The sequence below is a fragment of the Camelus dromedarius genome, chromosome 5 (assembly GCF_036321535.1).
Source record: "Camelus dromedarius isolate mCamDro1 chromosome 5, mCamDro1.pat, whole genome shotgun sequence".
NCBI lineage: Eukaryota > Metazoa > Chordata > Mammalia > Artiodactyla > Camelidae > Camelus > Camelus dromedarius.
Window position 1 is genome coordinate 70,474,785 of NC_087440.1, and position 22,796 is coordinate 70,497,580.

The 22,796-nt window shown below is 46.6% G+C and overlaps 1 protein-coding gene across 4 annotated transcripts in view; it reads left to right on the forward strand.

Annotated features, from left to right (window-relative positions):
- Positions 1-1,227: 1,227 nt before the first annotated feature.
- Positions 1,228-22,796, forward strand: part of FLVCR2 (FLVCR choline and putative heme transporter 2) — a 58,585-nt gene continuing 37,016 nt past the window's right edge. For 2 of the 4 annotated variants that reach the window (XM_031454094.2, XM_010976472.3), the window contains exon 1: positions 8,036-9,070. In XM_031454094.2, the coding sequence (XP_031309954.1) occupies positions 8,423-9,070 (648 nt within the window). In that variant the 5' untranslated portion in view covers positions 8,036-8,422. Of the gene's footprint in view, positions 1,379-3,098; positions 3,205-8,034; positions 9,071-22,796 lie in introns of those variants that run through there. The other 2 variants (XM_031454095.2, XM_064486133.1) reach the window with 2 other exon arrangements.

The window sequence follows — 22,796 nt, forward strand, 5'->3', positions numbered from 1 at the left end:
ACTGCGGTTCCAGCATCACGCAACCCTGCCTGCCCAGCACCCATCTGCTTTGTCACCCTGTGTGCTTTTAACTGTTGCCCTGGTAATCAACTCCCTGCTAATGCAGTTCCTCTATCTCATTATGCAAAGAGAGCTTGGCACCTCTGAGCTTTCTATAGATTATGCAAAAAAAAAAAAAAAGAGCCATTTTAATATCTCCTTCCTCTTTGACGCGTCTTTCAGTCAGCTCTTTCTCATGTTTAGGGAGCAACTTTTTTTTTCGGTTTTCTAATTATTAAGAAGTACTCAAAACAAATAAAAAGGTATGAAGAAGAGTGTAGTGGACACCCAAGGACACATCCAAGTCCTTGGATGAAACAAAAGGGGACGCAGGTGCATGGGTCTTTTCCTTAGAGAAGGGCTGATACCATTTGAGGCCTTTCTAGATACAGCCATACATTTCCAGGGAACTGAAAAATCTATTTTAATGATGCACCCAGGGCAGAGTCTGGCATCTCCAAGTCCAGGGAGGAGGCTCTCATCCTGTTCTCTCTTCTAAGGAGAATGGGTTCCCCCCTGCCTTAGGCCTCACCAGGCCCTGCCTTCACATCCCCCTGAAGGCTGGCTCAGAGACCCTCTGAACTGATTCACCTGGTGCAGGAATGCCCACCAACCATCCTGACCATGGGCTCCATGAGATGTGATGGCCCGGGGATGGGGGGGGGGAGCAACTTCCAAGGGGAGGAGCCTCAGAAAAAAGAAAGAGTAAAGACAATAAACAGAGAAGACGTGAGGATTCAGAATGGGCTGAACCAGTTTTCACTCATTCTGAGGCCATCCAGAGAGGGGCCACATCAGGAACTGCATCTCAGAAGTCACTTCAATTACACCTTCATGTCCCTTCCAGGGGCCAGACAGCAAGCTAGAGGTCGAGGTTTGAACATGAGTAGGAATGATTCATAAGCTCGAGGGACTCGTGTAAATAGATGATTTAAAGAAGAAAATAAACATTCATGCTATCATGAGACAGGAGGTACCACAAAGGTGTATGTGCGTGGTGTGAGGGAATTATCTGAATCTTGCTTCAGAGCTGAGGAGGGCTTCCTGGAGGAGGTGATGCTTGTCCTGCATTGGGAAGGAAGGCAGGGTGCCAGGTATGATGTGTTCATAATACTCCTAGGGAGCTGCAGGTGGTTCCAGCTGCCTGGAGGGAAAGGTGGGAGGGGGCGGGGGTGGGGGATGTGGCCAGAGCGACATCACAAAGTCCAGTGTGCTAAGCCAAGGAGTGAGAACCTTCTGCAAGCAAGAGGCAGCCACTGGAGGACTCAAGGCAGAAGGGGCCTGGAGAGAAGTGGAAAGTCCTGTGGAGCAGCAATGAGGAGGGAGTTGCAGGATCCAGGTGAGAAGCCATGAGGATCTGAACTAGGGTGGTGGCCACGGGGAAGGAGAGGCGGGAAGGTGGTGAGGAGATCAGCACCCAGTGGACAGAGCGATGGGTGCTTCTCACACTTTGGGTCTGGCTGACTGGGAGCTGGTGGAGCTATTCATTGACATTACGGCTTCCAGGGGAGAAACGGGCCTGGGCATGGCCTCTGGATGCTGGGGCAGAAGTGAGTCATAAATAGAAGGGATTAGACCCACACAGAGTCTACAAGCATGAAAGTCACTAGAGGCAGACGGAAGGTCAGAGAAGGGTCTAGACTTGGGTATGGGTAACAGGGCCCCTGACCACACACTCACTTTTCTGAGGTGACACCCCGGCACAAATTTGGAGGACACAGCTGGACTGAAGAGGCTTCCCTGAGGCTCCAGGGTTGGAGTCTTGAGTGTTCACTTTAGCATCAACATTACAAAGTCCAGGATGGAACTGACCACACCCCTGACATCACCTGTGGGCCTCGGTGAAGCAGTCCATCTCCATTCAATTTGATTCCATATTTAAATTGTAGAGTTTTTTTTTTAAACAAACCAAAGTTATATGTAGTTTAAAGAATCAAATAGTCATATATCGAACATATCATGGCTTACTTGCTTTCCTGCTCTTCTGAGGCAACTACTTTCAGGCATTAATAGATGATTTTTTTGGTATTTCCCTGCATGGCTTTAAATAACATGGATATATTGGTACTTTCTGATTTTGTCCAATATCCATGTTAGACATTATCCATTGACTTTCCAATATGGCAGGCAAAGATTTCTCTCTGTTTACCCAACCCTCCTCTCCACCACACACATGAGCCCACATCCCATTCCCCCATCCTCCCAGTATAGTTATATCAACTTTCAGTCTTCACAGTATTATGGTTGTGTTCATGCCGTTCACAGCTGAGTGACTTAAGATAACCATGATTTTGTTCCCCTTTCCTCTGTAGCTTTTTATATTCCACTGGAGTTAAAATTGCTCCCCCCCCCCCATTTATTTATTTATATTTGTGGTACTTATCAGTCCAAACCCTAATTCTCTCCCAATTCTGTAAAGCCACCTCTCAATAATTTCAAACCCAATTTTGTCAGTGTCATCTGCCTGATGAATTTTTCCTGGAGTCGCTGATCAGCTTCCAACTGAACAGGCTGTTGCTATGGCTGGCTCATCGCTGTCCACCTGGGCTGTTCCTTTACCAGCATCTTGGTGATTCCCATTACCTGCCCATGTGTTGGAGTTCCAGTTTCCTCCATCTTACTCTCTCCAAGTTTCCTCCCTGGTTTTGGTGGAGCACATACTCTAGCCACTTCCCTAGAAGATACACCAGTACCTTTTTAAGAACTTTGCTTGTCTGAAAATCTTTGATTCTTTTCTATAACTAGGCAGGAAGTGATTCTCCTTCAGAAGACGTTGATTGTTCTACTGACTTCCAGGTTCCAGGCTTGATGACAACCTGATGACATTCTGTACCTCTTCTCTTGAAAATGTTTGATGAGGGGAGAGGGTATACCTCAAGTTGTAGAGCACAGGCTTAGCATACACGAGGTCCTGGGTTCAATCTCCAGTAGGTCCTCTAAAAATAAATAAATAAACAAACCTAGTTTCTCCCCAAGTATAAAAAAATTTAAAAAGAGAATGTTTTATGAAACCTGTCCTTACCTTTCTGAAAACTCATTAGATCTCCTCTTTGTCCCAGTTTTCTGAAATTCCGTGGTGATCTGGAATTCAACTCATGTCTCCGGACAGGGATTGAGAACACGTGCAGTGGAGCTTCCCTCACTCAAGGTTCCTGGTGTGCAGAGGTATGTACAAGCGCTTCGGAGTTGGAATATATGACAAATGCGGGAAGTAAGGAAGACAGGGGGTTGGTGAGTATGCAGTATTATTACACATGTAAACTACACATACAAGATTTGTAAGAGCAATAGTTTTATAAATTCCAAGTGTCCGTATTTTTTAAGGGGGGACTAATCCAAGGTCTCAACCTGATTTCATTTGCAATTTAGACTTCCCATGTGCTCCATATACTCCAAGCTCCCACATCTACAGCCCCTGTTGAGATGATAGTAAGCAATTAATAAGGCTGTGTGACATTTGGACTTCAAGTTCCGCTCCTACTGGCAGGAGTAGTTGTTGGCCTCTAGGGGGCAGACTTTGCCATCTTTCTGTAGAGAGCCAGGAAAGCCCGAGTTCAAGTCCAGTGGTTCCCTCCAGCTCCTGGAGGAGTCCACTGGGATGGAACCCGGAACCAGGCCCCTTTTCAGGAAGAAATCCCTAAAATGTATTTCTCCTTCTCCTTCAAGGTGTACCTATCAGTAGGTATAGATGGAACATACTGATAAATAGATAAAATATATAGTAAGATGCTCAATAAATGTTTCTTCAATAGACTAATACAGAATATTTCTCTCAAGGTAAAATCTACCTGACATTAGTATACCTGTCCTCCCCCTGGTGGAAATCAGCCAAGAGACAGCACCACCCAGGTGGCTGCCAGAATATCATTATTGAAAACAATTGACACATAATCTTAATTTTCACAACCACCTTATGAGGCAGAGGTTTTAATCCTGATTTTACAGATTCTGAAACGGAAGGCTAGACAGGTAAAGCAACTGGCCCAAGATCCCAAAGCTCATAATAGCAGAACAGAGCTTCATGTCCTGAGTAGCCTGAATCCAGAGCTCACAGTAGACCCAACTTTACTCCACACAAAAGGAAACTCCACATATCACTTGGAATCCCAGATTAGACCCCTTGCGACTGTCACCAAAGTTAAGCATTGCCCCAGAGGAGCAGATAGGAGATGTGTGTGGAAGGGAACTGGGGAAACCTGTCTCATTGTTGCTTGTTCTGATGCTCATTAACTGTGGAACTCTGATAACACACTCTGATTCTCTGGGCCTCAGTTCCCATATCTGTAAAATGAAGTTACAAATATATCTGCAGACATTTGAGAGAGGACCGTGATAACCTAGGGAAAGGAACAGTGAGAGGTCTCGAGAGGTTTTCCAAGAGAATAAAGGTTCTGTGTTCCCTGGAGAAAAATGGAAAACACGGTTGGAATTTTGAGAATTGGGGATATTAAATTAATGTAGAAATTATTAGATAGGTGTAAGTTCCCTCTTCAAACATTTCATTATAATCCAAGAACTTATCATTTCTACCAAAAAAAAAAAAAAAAGGGTGGATGGTGCCTCCAAACAATTTTCCCTCACCTGGGAACCAGTGGTTCTAACCCCACAGGGGTGCTCCAACTTGGCAGCAAGTTGAGGTCACCTGGGGAGCTTTTAAACATGCAGATGCTGGGGTCCACTCTCTGAGATCCTGATTTGGGATGTGGTAGAGGCATTGGAAATTTGAAGAATTCCCCTCATGATTTTTTTTTAACTGATGTATAAGTCAGTTTACAATGTGTCAGTTTCTGGTGTACAGCATAATGTTTCAGTCATACATATACATACATATATTCTTTTTCATATTCTTTTTCATTATAGGTTACTACAAGATATTGAATATAGTTCCCTGTGCTATATGGAAGAAACTTGTTGTTTATATATTTTGTATATACTAGTTAATAATTGCAAATCTAAAGCTCCCAGTTTATCCCTTCCCACCTTCTTTCCCTTTGATAACCATGAGATTGTTTACTATGTCTGTGAGTCTGTTTCTGTTTTGTAGATAAGTTCATTAGTCTTCTTTTTTCTTTTTTTAGATTCCACACATAAGTGATATCATATACTATTTTTCTTTCTCTTTCTGGCTTATTTCACTTAGAATAATGATTTCCGGGTCCATCCATGTTGCTGCAAATGATATTATTTTATTCTTTTTAATGGCTGAGTAGTATTACACTGTGTAAATATACTATAGCTTCTTTACCCAGTCATCTGTCGATGGACATTTAGGTTGCTTCCATGTCTTGGCTATTGTAAATAGTGCTGCTATGAACATTGGGGTGCATGTAGCTTTTGAAATGACAGTTCCCTCCAGATATATGCCCAGGAGTGGGATTGCTGGATCATATGGTAAGTCTATTTTCAGTCTTTTGAGGAATCTCCATACTGTTTTCCATAGTAGCTGCACCAAACTACATTCCCACCAACAGTGTAGGGGGATTCCCTTTTCTCCACACCGTCTCCAGCAATTACTGTTTGTGGACTTTTTAATGATGGCCATTCTGACTGGTGTGAGGTGATACCTCATTGTAGTTTTGATACGCATTACTCTGATAATTAGCAATACTAAGCATATTTTCATGTGCCTATTGGCCATTCATATGTCTTCACTGGAGAATAGCTTATTTAAGTCTTCTGCCCATTTTTGGATTGGGTTGGGTTTTTTTTTTTTTTTCGTTTGTTTATTTGTTTGTTGTTAAGTTGTATGAGCTGTTTATATATTCTGGAAATTAAACTTTTGTCAGTCACATCATTTGTGAATATATTATCCCATTCCATAGGTTGTCTTTTTTTTTTTTTTTTCTTATGGTTTCCTTTGCTGTGCAAAGTTTAATTAGGTCCCATTTGTTTATTTTTGCTTTTATTTCTATTGCCTGGGTAGACTGCCATAGGAGAATTGCTAAGATTTATGTCAGAAAATATTTGCCTGTTTTCTTCTAAGAGGTTTATAGTCGTCTTGTCTTATACTTAAGTCTTTAAGCCATTTGAGTTTATTTTTGTGTGAAGTGTGAGAGAGTACTCTAACTTCATTGATTTACATGTGGCTGTCCAGTTTTCCGAACACCACTTGCTAAAAAGACTGTCTTTTCTCCATTGTATATTCTTGCCTCCTTTGTCAAAGATTAATTTTTTATAAGTCTGTGAGCTTATTTCTGGACTCTCTATTCTGTTCCATTGATCTATATGTCTGTGTTTGTGCCAGTACCACACTATTTTGATTACTGTAGCTCTGTATTATTGTCTGAAGTCTGGGAGGGTTATTCCTCCAGCTTCATTCTTTTTCTTCACTATTGTTTTGGCAATTCTAGGTCTTTTGTGATCCCATATAAATTTTAGGATTATTTATTCTAGTTCTGTGGAAAATGTCATGGGTAATTTGGGGATCACATTAAAACTGTAGATTGCTTTGGGTAGTGTCAGGTGATTTTAATGTGCAACCCAAGTTGAGAATCACAGTCCCATTTAATCCCAGTGAGGTTTAAATTCATTTTTGGTCAAGAATTAAAAAAGAAAAGACAAGAAAGCACTGGCACCCAGTGGCTCTTTAATGGTCAAACAAACGAATCACCTGGAGATCTTTTAAAATGCAGCCTCTAATTCAGCAGGTCCAGGCTGAGCCTGGGCTTCTGCCTTTGTGACAAGCTTCCAGGGGATGCCCATACTGCTGTCCCCAGACTGTGCTTGAGTAGCTAGACTGTAGCTTGAATGAACAGGAGAATGAGAATTATGGCTCTTTTGGCCACCTGAGACTTTAAGTAAGAAGTTACTTTACTTCTGGAGCCTCAGATCTATAAAATGCAGACAAGCAATAGCACTTACATCACAGAATTTTTGTGATGCTTAAATGAGCTAATACAGGAAGCATGTTTAGCGCAACACAAATGACGCTTTTTAATTGTTAGGATGACAGACACTCAGAGTGCTTACTATCTGCCAGGAATTTTCCAGGTGCTCTCAAGTGTGAACTCATTCAAAACTGAAAACAACACTGCAAAGTCAGTACTAGTATTTCATCGTCCCTATTTTACAGATATTACGAGAAACTGAGGCACAGAGAGGTGGAATATCTTAATTTATAGATCACGCTTAGGAGTAGCTCAGCCGGTGTTTGAACTCAGGGAGACTCTGGGCTCTTATCTCTCCCCTGGGCTGAAATGAATCAGTGCAGGCCTGACTTTCTGAAGGCAGAGCTTGAGGGCTTGCTGTCCGGAAGGGGCTGCGACCAGCAGGTGGCAGCCTAAGGCTACGTGGGTGCCGAGTCCACTTGGAGCCTAAGCCCCGAGCCAGCGCGGTGCCGGGCATTTCCCCGCAAAACCGCTGCTGTGTCTCCGCACTCCCCTCTCCCCTCCACTCTCAGGTCCTCGCCTAGGAGGCCGCCCGGGGATCCGTCAGGAAAGACGAGCCCCACGGGACAGGTTCAAATCTGAGTGCCCCAATACAAGACTCGTCCCCACGGAAAGCAACGAGCGAAGCGAGTTTTCCGCAACTTCCCTTTATCCCAGGAAGCACCCGGCTCGGGAAACCTCCAACATCTCCCTTTATACCGCAAGTCCAGCAAGGGACGGGGAGCCCAGGCAAGGGGGAAAGTCGGGAAGCCCTCTTGGAAACAACAGAGCAGTTTGGAGGCGCTGGGCATCCGTGTGCGCGAGCAGTGATTGAGTATCGGCACCGAGGAGACTCAATGTTGAGAGTTACCTCGGAAGGTGGAGGAGAATTTCTAGCGGAGTCCCCCGGGAGGGGGCAAATGAATTTGAAAGGCAGTGCACGGGTGGGGGTTCACCGGGTGGTTTCCATGGCGCCCGGGGCGTGGGGGAGGAATGCACCCGCAAGTTGTGGCGAAACAACTGTGGCTGTCAGGCCAGCGGCTGGAGAAGGCAGGAGTCAGGAGGGGTGGGGGCTGGGGGGGTGGGTAGGAGGAACGGGGGCGGGGCGGTCACGTGCGCCGGAGGGGGCGAGGCCCCAAGCAGGCCCGGGAGCGATCGGAGTCCAGCAAAGTGACTGCACCGGGAGAGAACTCTTCCCGGACCGAGGGGCTGAACGTGGCGGAAACGCCTTGGGAGACCTGCAGGCACCGGCGGCCGGGAAAGGGCTGAGACGTCTGCGACCGGCCTAGGGGATAGCGGTCAGGGACAGAGGAGGTCACAGCCAAGTGGGAGCAGAAGCCTGGGGCTGAGCGCAGGAGCCCCACTCGCGGCTTTTACTTAGGGTCCGGACTCCGTTTATTCTGGGGCGGACCAGGGCAAGTGCCACGTCGGCTCTAGGGGACCAGCCGAGGCCATTTGTCCCTTAAGTGTACCAGAGTCCTCAGCACCTGTCTAAAGCGCCAGGAGAGGCTGAGGTCATGGTGAATGAAGATCCCAACCAACAGGAGCGCGATGGCACCCCTTCGCAGTCAGCAATCGGAGAGAACCCCAGCGTCTCGGCCCACCCCAGCGTCTCCATCCACCCCAGCGTCTCTGTGTACCCCAGCAGTTCGGCCCACCCCAGTACCTTGGCTCAGCCCAGTGGCTTGGCCCATCCCGGTAGCTCGGGCCCCGAGGACCTTAGCGTGATCAAAGTGAGCAAGCGCCGCTGGGCGGTGGTCCTGGTGTTTAGCTGCTACTCCATGTGCAACGCCTTCCAGTGGATCCAGTACGGTTCCATTAATAACATCTTCATGAACTTCTACGGGGTCAGTGCCTTTGCCATCGACTGGCTGTCCATGTGCTACATGCTGACCTACATCCCTCTGCTGCTGCCAGTGGCCTGGCTCCTGGAGAAATTCGGCCTGCGCACCATCGCCCTCACCGGCTCTGCTCTCAACTGTCTGGGGGCCTGGGTGAAGTTGGGCAGCCTGAAGCCACATCTCTTCCCCGTCACTGTACTGGGCCAGGTCATCTGCTCCGTGGCCCAGGTCTTCATCCTGGGTATGCCCTCCCGCATTGCTTCCGTCTGGTTCGGGGCTAATGAGGTGTCCACAGCCTGCTCCATAGCTGTCTTTGGCAATCAGGTGGGTAGAGGAGTTTGCAGTGTTCAAAGGAAGGGGCATCTTTGTGAGGCTGAGGGTTCATTGTATCCAACTCTGCCACTGTGTGGACACTGTAGTTTTCTGACTTCAACAGTGTTTGTGACTCTAGGTGACTGTGGCTGGGCGTGACTGATAGTGTGAGTGAGTGATTGTGACTGGGTGACCGGGTAAGAGAAGTGGGAGAAACAAAAGGAGGAGATTTATTCTGTCACCCACAGTTTCTCCTTTGCCAGCAGAAAGCATGCTTCTGAAACACAGGCTGTTTTTATGATCTCATTCCTGAACTTTCTTCACCAGCTTGGACCTGTGGTTTCATGAAAGCTGTTCTTTCTGCGGGCGCAGCCCCTGGGCGTCAGATATTCTGTGTCATCAGAATTTGGCAGGTGGTTTTTGCCTGTCCAACCAGGTTTCCTAGAGTGCAGCATCTCCTGCACCACATGGAGTGGCAGAGCTGTGCCCTGGTGATGTTTGGCAATGCTCTCACCTTCTTTTATGCTCAGCTGAAGCCAGGACAGTGGGGACAGTGTGCCAACCTCCTCCCCTGAGGGTTAGAGCCAAGTCCAGCAGGATGGAGTAGAAATCTTGCTCTGAATTTCCAAGGCCCAGAAACCTTGGAAAGGCCTGGGAAGCTCATATCTTAATCCTTTCTGTGTCTTCATTTTGGAAGGAGAAAAATTATTTTTATCTCAATGTGATTATGACCCAGAACGCTGGGCATGTTATGAATCTGATTGCCTTCTCCAAATATTTGAAGCAACTCTTTGTGGGGTCTGTCTTTATCTGGACCACTGCCTGGGCTCTCACTTCTTCCCAAGCGCATGCAGTTGTGGTTACACATTTAACAAATGACCAGTAACCCTTAGTTCTTAGTGGCCTATTTTCTCTTACCTGTTCCTTGCTTTTAGAAAATTTAAGCTTTCGTTTAGAAAGTTCTTATTTGGGTCAGAAATTTCTGAACTTCTCTAAAGACGAATTTTCTTTCTGTTCCATTTCGCCACCTGGAAGGTAACTTGAGCTAAATTTTTGCAAGCCAGTAAGTCTTACCACTTGAGTAATAGTGTAAGCAGTCAGTCAAAGCATCAGACAGGCCTTCTTTAACACAAACAGGCAACATAGAATCCTTCACCTCGTTTTCTTTCACCTGTGGGTTTGAGTGTTCTAAAGACGGAATTGATTTTAGGGCTGAGGATGAGACAATTGGATGTTTTTGTTCACGGCAAGTCAGAAATAGGTACTGAGGGTGACATTTACCAGCCCCCTGTCCTTGAAGGTGATGTGATGGTGGATTTGAACATCTCTATTGAAGCTCTGCTGGCAGGTTTGACATTGTTGGATTTTTCCTTTATAGGAGGGTTAAGCTGGGGAGTGATGGTAGGATTTTTCAAGCTTCCAGAGAGTTAAATCTCCTTATTCACAGCCCCAACAGGATTCAGACATTCCCAAAGCCAATGTTTGGGGAGGGCAGGAGAGCTAACCAGGCCCTCTGGTGGCTTGGTGAGATCAGAGAATTGAATACTTTTTTTTAACCATGGAGCATAAACGAATACATTTTCAGACCTCCTCCTCACACACCTATGAGAGAACTTAACTCCACATATATCTTTACAATTTAGTAAGAATAATTACTCATTACCCACCCATACTCCCCACCCAGGTCAGAAAATGTTAAGAGTTTTACACTTAAAAACACCCTGACAGTATATTTTTGTATCACGGAGACATCAATTTAATTTGGTCTTTTAGGCTTACTCACTGTGCTAACTTCAAAAAAAAAAATGAGATTGGGAGGTATTGCTCAGTGGTAGAGCAATGCTTAACATGCACAAGGTCCTGGGTTCAATCCCCTGTACCTCCATTTAAAAAAATAATAAAAATAAAATAAACAAACCTAAATAACTCCCTCTGCAAAAAATTAAGTGGTAGAATAAAACAAATGAAACAAAACCAAAAATGATGAAAAGCTGAATTGTTCATGCTCCCTCACATAGAGATGACAGTGTTTGGTTCTTGGCTTGTGTTTTAACCTTTCTTTCTGTGTAAAGCATGGCTGAATGGAGGAGAAATATTAACAGAACACCTTGAGCTTTGCTGCTTAGGAAAAAAAGGCTCCACAAAGCGATCTAAGTAGATCACACACATCCTTCCACAGAGTAACTCTTCGTGTCCCCAGACTTCACACTTAACAGCAAAACCCCTGTGCCCTGGTGATTCTGACCCCTCTCTCCTAGTGCTTCTGACGTGCTCCACAAGGCACCAGCTTCTGCTTGCCTACATCCAACATTCATTCCTTCATTCATGCATTTACCCAGCTCTTGCTTTTGCCAGACTCCGTGTTAGGGCTGCAAAGATAATCCATACCTTCGCAAAGTTTTTGTACCAGACACCAAAATTCGGATTAAGAAAAACACACACACACACAACCAGATAAGAGTATTGAGGATTTGTTTCCAGTTCTCCACAAGGTTTTTAGTATCTTCTCTGTGTAACGGTACAGGAAGATTGAAGAGGAAGGAGGCTAATCTCTATCAAACACCTATTATGTGCAAAGTACTTTTCTTTTTTCAGGGTGGGCTAATCTGGCTTTATTAGATAATCAGTACATACAAAATGAGCAAATGGAAACTAGCTACAGAATCCTGCCATGATGTGCAAAGTACTTTGTCATCCATTATTTTCCTTTTTCCAGCGCTTTGAGGTGGGGTGGGCAGATTTGCCCCTATTGTTACAGGTGAGGAACTTGAGACCCCGGTAAATGAAGCAACTTTATCCAGTGCCCTACAGGTGCTGAAAGCTGCAAACGAGGTTTGAGGTAACTCCACCTCCAAAGCCCATGTCAGTGGGCCATTGTTGAGTCTTCATGTGGATGAAGCATATATTAAAATAATAATAATAATAAGGCAGGATTTTGAGTTTCAAGTTTTAACCCTGTGTCTTGAGGATTGTGGGTTGTCAGTGGTGATAGTGTCCAGTAGTTTCTCCTGAATTTGAGAGCTAGCACCTGCCATCTGTTTTGAAGCTCCAGGCACTGGGATTGCCTTTCACCGGCTGCCTTGTGGAGGGCTGGTTCTGGCTCTCTGAGCCCAGCAGGGAGAGCCTCAGGAAGGTGGGGCTCCAGGCTCTGGGGAAAAGAACCAGTGAGTCCTGAGCTGGGGTGAGAGAGGGCAGGGAGTCTTGGACCACAGCTGAGGTGCCTCCCTGTGTCCATGGCACAGGTGCTGACAGCCTGGCAGTGTTTAGCAACACTGGTTCCATTGTTTCCAGGGAAAATGATCTGTGCGGGGTTTGAGTGATGAGGACACATTGTTATTGAGCAAGGCTGGGAAGAGAGCCGTGTGTGAGAGTCTGGTGACGGCTTGGTGGCACAGGGCGAGAGAGATGTGGGAGCCGGAAGAGAACTTCAAGGCAGCTGTAGCCCCAGTGAGGAGCCTCCAGCGCTGAGACCAGAGGGGACTTCCTCTAGGCCCCTTGGGCTACTCCTAGCACAGCGCCACCCAGAAAAAGTCTAGAGAGAATAAGTTTCTTTTCAAGGTAAAGAAAATACAGTAATCTTACAGAATGAGTTTTGTAGCAGCCACAGCTGGGCTGTGGAAAATATCCAGTAGAAATAGAATGAAAGCCACAGATGCACGCCACATATACAACTAAATTTTCTAGTAGCCACATTAAAAATAGGTAAAATGTAAACTTTTTAAAGTAAAAAGAATAAGTGAAATTAGTTGTAGTACTATATTTACCTCAATATATCCAAGTTATTATCTCAACATGTGATCAGCATAGTAAAATTACTAGGAAGCTGTTTTTCATTCTTTTTTCACAGTGAGTCTTTGGAAATCAGCATGTATGTTACACTTAGAGACTAGCCACATTTCCCAGCAGGCATGGAACACTGATGCTGTTTGTAGGGGAGGAAGAAGTTCCACTGACTCTCTTAGAGTCCTCATTTGAAAATTAAACTGATGGCAGTGGGGAGGTATAGCTCAGTGGTTGAGTGTATGCCTAGCCTGCAGGAGGTCCTGGGTTCAATCCCCAGTACCTCCATCAATTAAATAAATAAATAAGTGTAACTAATTACCTCCCCCTGGAAAAAAAAAAGAAAAAAAAATTAAACTGACAAAGTCAGATGAACAGGAGAAAATCATCCGGAACTAGTTAATATAAGTATTAGATGACAGGGAAGCCTTCATAAGGCAATGAAGAAACAGTTAGACTTGTGCACTTTTGCGCCAGATTTGATGGCGAGCAGACAGTCGTGGCGGGAGGACAGGTTAAGGAGTGAGGTCACTGTGGTGAACTAGGGGAACCGAGCAAGGCCTGTTTGTCAGGAGTTTCAGAGGCATGTCCCTTTGCCTTCAGAGAGAAGGCTGCCCCCTTCATCTAGGTACAAGGAGGGAACCTCCCACAAGAGAATTTTAAGGCTTCTTTCGGGGAAGTAGAGGTGGAAGGAAAGGAGGTCAGAGTGACTTTCCTGTTTCTCAATTCTCTCAAACTCCTCCAGCTTAAAATATTCATTATGCCAAGGTGCCGTATTTGGGGATTGCATGTCCTGAACCCCATCATATGTCAGGCATTTGGAAATCAGATTCTAGCAGATAAACATGGGCTCTGGGAAAGTGAGCCTGTCTGGGGGAGGTTGCATTTGCTGGGCTGGCTGATCACGTCTCACCCGGAGAGGCCAGGTATTTCTGAAGCTGACTCAAGAGTCAAGGTCATGAGGCGGGTAGGCAGCCTCATCTTGTTTCAGATCATGTCACTTGCATGTGTTTAAGTCCAGGTTTATCGTTCTGGATGTTTGAATGTCAGAGACCTTTCAAGATCTGAGTGAAGTCTGGGGAGGTGAAGGCCAGCTCCTTTGCACTTTCGATGGTTATCATTGTCAAAGGACACAATGATAACCCACGTGGCTGGTCCCTTGCTGGCCTCCCCTTCTGCACTGGGACAGAGGACTAGGCAGGGGCTTAGGAGAATAGAGCGAGGCTAGTGGTGACTGAACTGAGAAGGGTGGGGTGCTTGTGGGGGCAGGCAAGTCATAGAAATGTGACAAAGGAAAAGTGACATTGGAGTGTGGTGGGGTCATGGCATCTGTGAGAGCACATGTCCCATCTACAGATGACAGCTGCCTGCGCCCCTGCCAGCCATTCATATAACCAGCAGGACCCAGTGTTGTCAGGGTGTGTCATTTGGTTTTTCTTTAAAGAGATCCAGAAATCCAGATTTTTGTGTGAAATTTGTTTTTTTTTTAATTGTGGTAAAATAGACACAACGTATTTATAATTGTTGCATTCAGTGGCATTAATTTCACAGTGTATAATCATTACCACTTCTATACCCAAAACTTTTTTACCATCTCCAACAACTCTGTACCCATGAAATAACCCCCCCCAACGCAGCCTCTAGTAACCTCTGTTCTACTTTCTGCCTCTGAATTTGCCTGTTCTAGATACCTCATGTCACTGGAATCATGCAATATTTGTCACTCTGTGTCTGGCTTGTGCAATCTGTTTTTAAATGTGGATAAAATTCAAAAGTTTATTATTATTATATTCCATGTTCTGAACTTGTGGATCAGGTGAGACTTCTAGTGTGAGACTTCTGGAGAAGGTAAAGTGGAACTGGATTCCAGTTCTGCTTTCTCCTTTGTCTCAAAGCCCTCACCAAAGATTCAGGCAGGCGGATGAGCTCAGAGGCTGGCGACACCTGGGAGGGAACTAGCCCATGCCCCACCAAAATGGTCACCGTTCCCCTCACTCAGGGGGCTGGGACACAGTACAGACGCCTGGGTCCCACATGGGCTTTCTAATCAGACTCTCTAGGGGAGGGGCCCAGGCTCCTGTATTTTCAATTGACTTCTCAGGTGAGGCTAGTGGTGAGACTTTGAAATCCCTGGGAGAGAGGACCAGTGTGCCATGGGAAGGTACCTTCCTGCTTGGAGCCACGTTGTTGCCCGGGTGCTTTACTTTGTGTTTGCTATATGACTAGGTGGATGCAGTTGAGATCTGAGCCACTTAATTCTTCAGATTGAGGGGAGAAGGAGCTTGGGGCAGGGCTCATAATTCTGATTCACTTAAGGTTCTGAAAACATACTGGAAGCCCTGGGGGTGGGGTGTGGCAGGGGAAGCCCTGAAGGTCTGTGAGGTGGAACCAAGGCAGATGCTCCTAATCCTTCTGTTTCTTTGACCTTCAACTCAGGGCACTGGAGGAGGCTCTGGTTGGCCTGGCCTGCCATATATCTTGGCCTTGGCGGGCATTCTTGAGGTGTCTGACCATTCCATGGAATCAAATCTAAGTCTTCAGTTTAGCATTCCAGGACCCCTTCTCCCTCACCCTTCCTATCCAGCCTGTCTCTTGTTCCCTCCCATCCTGTCCCTCTGCTCTTAACAGTCTGGCTCCTTAATTCTCTCTTTGAAGATACACTGCTTGGAGGAATAAACCTTAAGCCTGGAAGAGTGACATCAGCCAGATGGAGGACCAGGAAGCTCCAGACCCTCGCTCCCCGACAGAAACATTCAATAAACTGAGGAACCTACATTGACACATAATTATTAGCAGTCTTTTCAACAAATGGTATTAGGAAAACTATAAAACTCTTAGGAGAAAACTTAGGCAAAAAGCTTCATGGTACTGGATTTGGTAGTGATACTGATGATTTCTTGGATATGACACTAAAAACTTAGGCAGCAGCAACAACAACAACAAAATAAACTGAACTAAAAAATGTGTACATCAGAGGGCAAGGTCTGTAGGGTGAAAAGGCGACCGGTGGAATGGGAGAAACTGTTTGCAAATCATGTATCTAGTATATCTAGTAGGGGGTTAATATCCAGAATATGTAAAGAACTCCTACAGCTGAACAGCAACAACAAAATCAACCCAGTATAAAAATGAGCAGAGGACTTGCATGGAAATCTCTCCCCAAAAATAAATACAAGTGGTCATTAAGCACATGAAAAGAAGCTCACCAGCAGAGGAATGCAAATCAGAATCACAGTGAAACGTGGGGAGGGCGATAGCTCAGGGCTAGAGCGCATGCTTAGCATGCATGAGGTCCTGGGCTTGATCCCCAGTACCTCTGTTAATTAATTAATTAATTAATTAATTAATTAATTAATTAATAACCTAAAGAAGTAGTATTTTAAAAAATCACAATGAGATGCCACTTCAAAGCCATTAAGATGGTCATTAATAAGAAAAAGTTACAAAGTTAACAAATACTAGCAAGGATGTGGAGAATTGGAACCCTTGTGCACAGTGGGAGCGTAAAATGGTGCAGTCATATGGAAGGCAGTATGGCAGGTCCTCAAAAAATTGAAAATAGAATTACCAAGTGATTTAGCAATTCTGCTTCTTGGTCTACACCCAGAAGGACTGAAAACGGGAACTAGAACAGATCTTTGTACACCCTTGTTTACGGCGACATTCTTCACAATAGCTATAAGGTGGAAGCAACCCAAGTGTTCGTTTATGGATGAATCGATAAACAAAATGTAATATATACATAGGATGGAATATCATTTATTCTTAAAAAGAAGGGACATTCTGACAAATGATACCCATGGAGGAACCCTGAAGACATTATTTTGAGTGAAATAAGGGAGTCACAAAAGGACAGATACTGTGATTCCACCTCTGTGGGGTATTGAGGTGTGTCTTTTTTTCAGACAGCCACCAGTTCTCCAATTCTTCAACACTTACACTTCAATTCAATTCAGTTCTGACACCAACTGCTTGGAGCAGTGCTGAGCCCACAAGTTAAGGGCTCAGTCCCACAAGACTCCCTCCACTTAAGATGCCATTTGCAAGTCCTGGGGGGCCACCCGGACTTCTGACTGACCCACTATAAATTGGGGGTTCCCATGAGCCCTATTCAGGCTCTATAATTTGCTAGAATGGTTCACAGAACTCAGGTAAACACTTTACTTACTGCTTTTACTGGTTGATTGTAAAGGATGCAAATCAGGAGCAGCCGAATGGAGGAGATGCAAGGGCCTCTCTGGGTGTGCCCCCCCTCCCAGCACTTTGATGGGAGTTGTTCACCAACTGGAAAGCTCACTGAAATTCCTGGTTGAAGAGTTTTTCTAGAGCTCAATTTCCAGCCCCCTCTTCTTTTCAGGGGTGGAGGAAGGTGGGGCTGAAAGTTTCCAAAGTCTAATCACTTGGTCTTGTGGAGACCAGCTCCATCCTGAGGCTCTGTAGGGTTCCCAGTCTGTCACCTCATAGCGTTAACTCAGGTGTGATGGAAAGTGGTGCCTTATGAATAACAAAGGACATTCCAATCACTCAGGAAATTCCTGGGTTTTTAGAATTTTGTGCCAGGAATCAGGGACAAAGACCACATATATTTTTACTGTACCACAGGTATCTCAAGTAATCAAATTCATAGAGACAGAATGTAGAATGGCGGTTGTCAATGGCTGAGGGAGAGGGGAGGGAATGGGGAGTTAGGGTTTAATGGGTATAGAGTTTCAGTTTGGGAAGCTGAAAAAAGTGCTGGAGATGGATGGAGGAGATGGTTGCACAGTAATATGAATGTATTTAATGCCACTGAACTGTACAGCTAAGAATGATTAAAATGGTAAATGTTATGCTATGTATATTTTACCAGCAAAAAAAAAAAAAGGGGAGGGAGACACAACTTGTGAGGTGTTCCCTTCTGGCTGGGTGTCTGGGTACCTGCTCCCCTCCTGCCTTCATCTCATCAGTCTCTGTGCTTGAGGGATGCATTCCTTCCCCCACTATGTGCTTGCTGAGTTTATGTAGATACTGGCCTTTGTTTTCTGGGGGTTTCCCCATCTTCCTTAATTTTTCTACTGTCCCCTTCCTCTCTTCCTCCACCTCCTCCTCCCACTAAATGGGACACTTGTCAAAGGACTGGAACCTTGATTAATAAATCTCTCCTGTATCTCAGGGCTCTGGGCATAACAGGAGCTTACAAGTGGATGGACAAATTCATAAACAGACATTCCCTTCGTGAAAGGAGTTACGGTGACTGCTCAGTTAGCTGAAAGCTCAAGAGGTTGGAATAAGGGACTGTCATGCCCGGACTGTCTGTCTGATGCGACTTCCTCTTATTACTTCAATGCAAAGAGCTATTAAGTCCTTACTGGGTGCCTTGATCTGTGCCAGGGTGTCTGAGAACACATCTTTAGCTCTGCTGTGTACTCATGGACAAGTCCTTTAACTTTTCTAACTTTTGGCTTCTTCTCTTGTAAGATGGAGACACTATTGGCTACTGCAGAAGGTGGGGGAGAGGAGTGAATGAGACAGCGAGTGGAGGGCACTTAGGGAGCAGAGTTTATCAGCTAGAAAGTGCTACATGAAGACCAGATGCTGACACTACTGTCGACAGTCAAGGTCATTGGCTGCTGGTCTAGAAGGAGGGGCCAGCACTTAAGCAGCACCACGTGGCAGGCTTAAGAGTCCATGTGCGCAGGACGTTAAGGCATCACCGGGTGTGGGAGGACACACTGCAAAGTGAGTGCAGTGAGGAGCAAGAGGGACAGCTTCCCTGAGGAGGGGACGGTTATGAGCCGATTCGTAACGAGTGAAGTGACCGGGAGTTGGGTGAATAGGGGAAGGTAGGCCTTTCTGGAGGTTTCCAGGCAGTATCCTGATGGGGACTTCCCCTCTTGAGAGCTACTCAAGCCAAAAGCTGTGCAGGTCCCGGGAGATGGTGTTATCTTCCCCACGCGTGGTTGACGAGACTGTTGTCTGTGGTGAGGACTCTGGGGTCTCAGGGATGACATAGATACTGGGCCAGCTCCCAGCCCCGCACATCAGACCTGAGTCTTACAAACCTAAGCCCCAACTGAAGGAAGTGGGGAGGGCAGGCTTATCAGGTGCCTCAGCTGTTTTCCATGGCCTGATTCTTGATCTTTATCCAACAGTGCTGTTAACAGGATGTCCTTCCCTTGACTTCACCTCCCCCGACTCCCAACATCAAACAGCCCCGTGTAGATTGCAGGATGAGGGTTGTTGGAGCCCCTTCAGGGATGATAAGGGGTCACAAGTTTAAGGTGAAAGCTGACGTTTCCCCTTCTTTCTTTCTTCTCTGTCTCCTGACTGCTGTCTTGCATCATCCCAAACTTAGCCCAAGGGAGCATCTGCCATCTCTGGTTCTGCAGGACTAAGGGCCTTGGTCTTTGCCGAGTCATTCAGAGCTGGGAGAGCAGCCTGCCGGCTCAGGCAGCCCACCTGGACTCTTCTGCCTCCCCACCTTATGCCAGGCAGCTCTCCTTTTTTCTGCTGTGCAAGAACTTTAGCTCAGCCTCTGAGCCCCACGTGGTTCAAGATGAGGCCTTGCCCCGGCATGAGGGCAGAGAGTGTGTGTTTGCAGGAGGGGGAGGTGGGAGGCAGGGCTGGATTTCCTTTGCTCACCAACTTTATGGATGAGACCGTGTGTCTCAGAACCATGTGTGGAGCGGTGTTTGCTTTGGCTCCCAACTGATTCTTTTTCTAGAGGCGAGGTGAACACGAGTCCCTTTCAGTTCCTTTTTTTTTTTAGTTTTTCTTTTTTTCCAGATTTTTAAAACTTGACATAGAGTCAGTTTACAGTAAGGAAATTTCTGGCGTACAGCATAGGGATTCAATTATACATATATACATTCCTTTTCATATTCTTTTTCATTATGGGCTATTACAAGGTATTGAATATAGTTCCCTGTGCTGTACAGTAGGACTTTGTTGTTTATCTATTTTATATATAGTAGTTCATATCTGCAAATCCCGAACTCCCACTTTATCCCTCCATCCCCAATCCTTCTTGCTCCAGAAGGGACTGGCTCAGAACTTGGAGCAAGGTTAGGAGTTATTTCTTCCTTTTTTTTTTTTTCCCTTCTCCCCTCCCTTGGAAATTCCTGATTCCTGCCCCACATTGCTGTGTTGGCAGGGCCGGGTCTCCCCTGGTGACTCTGGAGCCGGCTATCTGTGCACAGGGCTATTTGCTATGTCTGTCTACTCAGAAATGCAGGAAGTGAGTGGCCTTGAGTCATCCTGTGAAAGCAGTGTCCATCGCAGTGGGGTGGCGGCTGCCCCTTGAGCAATCCTCGCCTCCTCAGACCTTTGTCCTGGGCTTCCTATTTGGTGCTGGGCATGTATGTGGAGCCACTCGATGAACTAAGTAAGAGGACCGTTTCTTCTCTACCAGGGAGCTAGACAGGAACACGCACCTGTCCCACCATCCGTCCCTGCCTGGGATGCCTAGGGAAGCCAGCAGCCGAGAATTCACTCTTGAGTTCTTTCCTTGGGGCAGTGGTTAAGTGTGGTCCATGAATCTCCAGCACGAGAACCACCCGGGGTGTTTGTTAAAAATGCAGATTCCTGGGCACTGGGGCAGACCCAAGGAATTAGCCTCTCCAGGGCGAGGCTCAGGAATCTGTGGTTTTGATTCTCTGCCAGTGGTCCTGATATGCCCTGAAGTTTGAGGACTCCTGGTGTGGAAGCCTGACCCAGCTCCGCTGACCCCTGTGTTTGGGGCCTCCAGCAAGACACTTGCTCCCTTTGGGCACCAGCTTCCTTATCTGTAATAAAAAAGCCTGCCTCACCGGGCGGCCACCCAAGTTAGACGAGTTTGAAAGCTCCTCAACCAGAGGAGCCTCCGCAGACACTCACCGAGTGCGATGTCTTCCCCCTCCCCGCCAGACTCAGGTTCTACAGCATTCTTCCCGGTATCTCTGGATTCCAGTCCTTTCTTTCACCTCAGCTGCTGTTTCTGGAATACTTGTTGATACATCCTCTTCCCTTGCATCATAGGCTGGGCACTTAAGCAGACCCACCTATCTAATGAGTTAGGTTGGGACCATGGCCACCCTTCTGGAACTAGGTCACCCCCCATGAGACCTTGCTCATAGAACACAGGCCAGAAAAGGCCATGCCTGGCACGTGGTGGGGACTGAGAACAGGGGGATGGAAAGATGGATGCCTGGTGTTCTGGTTTTACACTTTATCTTTGGGTCATTACCTTCTCATTGTGGAAGATTCCAGAGCATATTCAATGACTGGCATTGCATAACATGCAGTCATGACCTCAGGAGGAAGGGAAGTGGTGGTTGTGGGAAGAATGCAGCTTGACCCAACCCTCTTAGTAATCTTTTTCACTTTTCTGTGGAAGTGGGTCTGAGAAAATCCCCTCCACCTCCACCCTCAAGGCTTTAGACCTTGAGGGCCGAAGCCTGCCCTCAGAGCAGCAGATGGTAAAGCTCTCTCCTCTCTGGGGCTGGCGGACTTGGGGGTAAGGCCTGGGGAGACCCGGCTCCCTGGTTCCCTGCAGCCACCTCCTCTCCACTCTCCCCTTACCGGGCTTCTACCTCCAGGGTGTCACTGGCCGGCCCCCAAGATAACATCCTTGGTCTCTGGCCTTGGGACAGGCATCTCGTCAACGCTGGTCTTGTTTATTTGCAGAGTAAGCACAGTTCTCCTTGGGAGCGACTGGTTCTCCCAAGGCTACTGTGTGGGATGGGAAGTTGTGTTCGCAGGGCCCAGATCGCTGCTCTAAGTTTGTTTAGAGACTCTGAGAGACGTGGACATCCTCTCCCCTCAGCGGACTGCCTCCAACTCACCGTCCAGAAAGAACTTTGATAAGAGCTGCAGAGTAACTGTAATCCATTTTGTGATGACCCAGACACATTCCCTTGGCAAAGGATCCCATTGGACTCTGGTTCATCTTGAGTCACAGTTCACATCTTCCTGGGATTCCTGGCTGCTTGGAGCCACGTCACGGCTTAGCGAGGTTCTCTGGGGAGGGAGCAGGGCTGGGGACGGGACTATCAGAAGCCCTGGTGTTTACCTCACCACTGATTAACTCTGTGACTTCGGCAAGTTGCTTAAACTCAGTTATGATGTGGAGAAAAAGACGTGTCCCTCACAGGGCTCTGTGCCTCACCTGTGCCGTGGGCATCCTGCTCTTCACCTCACTGGATGGTTTTGAGGCTCCAGTTATGTGCTGGATGTGCAGGTACCTTGAAAACTGAAATTTTGTGCAAATGTGAGTTTTTAACTGCCCTTACAAAAAGAACTCTAAACTTCCCTCATGACACTGAGAGTAAAAGGGCTTCCTGTACACAAATCAGGTCCATTCATCTGGTAAAGTGCAAGCTTGGATTAGGGGCCACACTTTGTTTACAGGCTCGCCATTCTTGGCTTTAGAGTCAACTCTACATTTCAGAAAAAAGTCCAGGTCATTCTGGCTGAAGGAGCCTCTCCCAGAGCTCCTAGGTTCCAGAGCATCTCTGCGGATGTGGTCCTTTGGACCAGAGCCATGCTGTAGCTTCAGGACCCCTGTGGACCATTCTATTCCCTTTGATTCCAAGAAGGGCCTTTTGCCAGGGCTTGGCACAGAGCAGCCTTTCAGTCTATATGTGTCTTGGATGGCTCCTCTCTTCGGAGTAGGAACATGGCAGTGGTGACAGAGCAGAGAATCTAATTCGTTCGCACTGTCAGGAGATGGGGCCCAGGAGTAAGAGGTCTTCTCCTAAGGGCCTGGGGGTCCAGGTCTTAAATCACACTTTCTCCCAGGTCCATTACACTTAGCAAGTGGCAGTGACGGGTGCTAACGAGTGGGCACTGGTGGGGCTTGGACGGTCCTTGTGACCATGTTGCCTTCTCTCTCTCCAGAGTCCTTCTATCTCTCCTTAGGGAAGAGGGTACCCCATTATTTGCTCCAGGAATGCTAGCCCTATATTCTCAAGCTACTCCACAGAAATCCATGTCCTTTTCT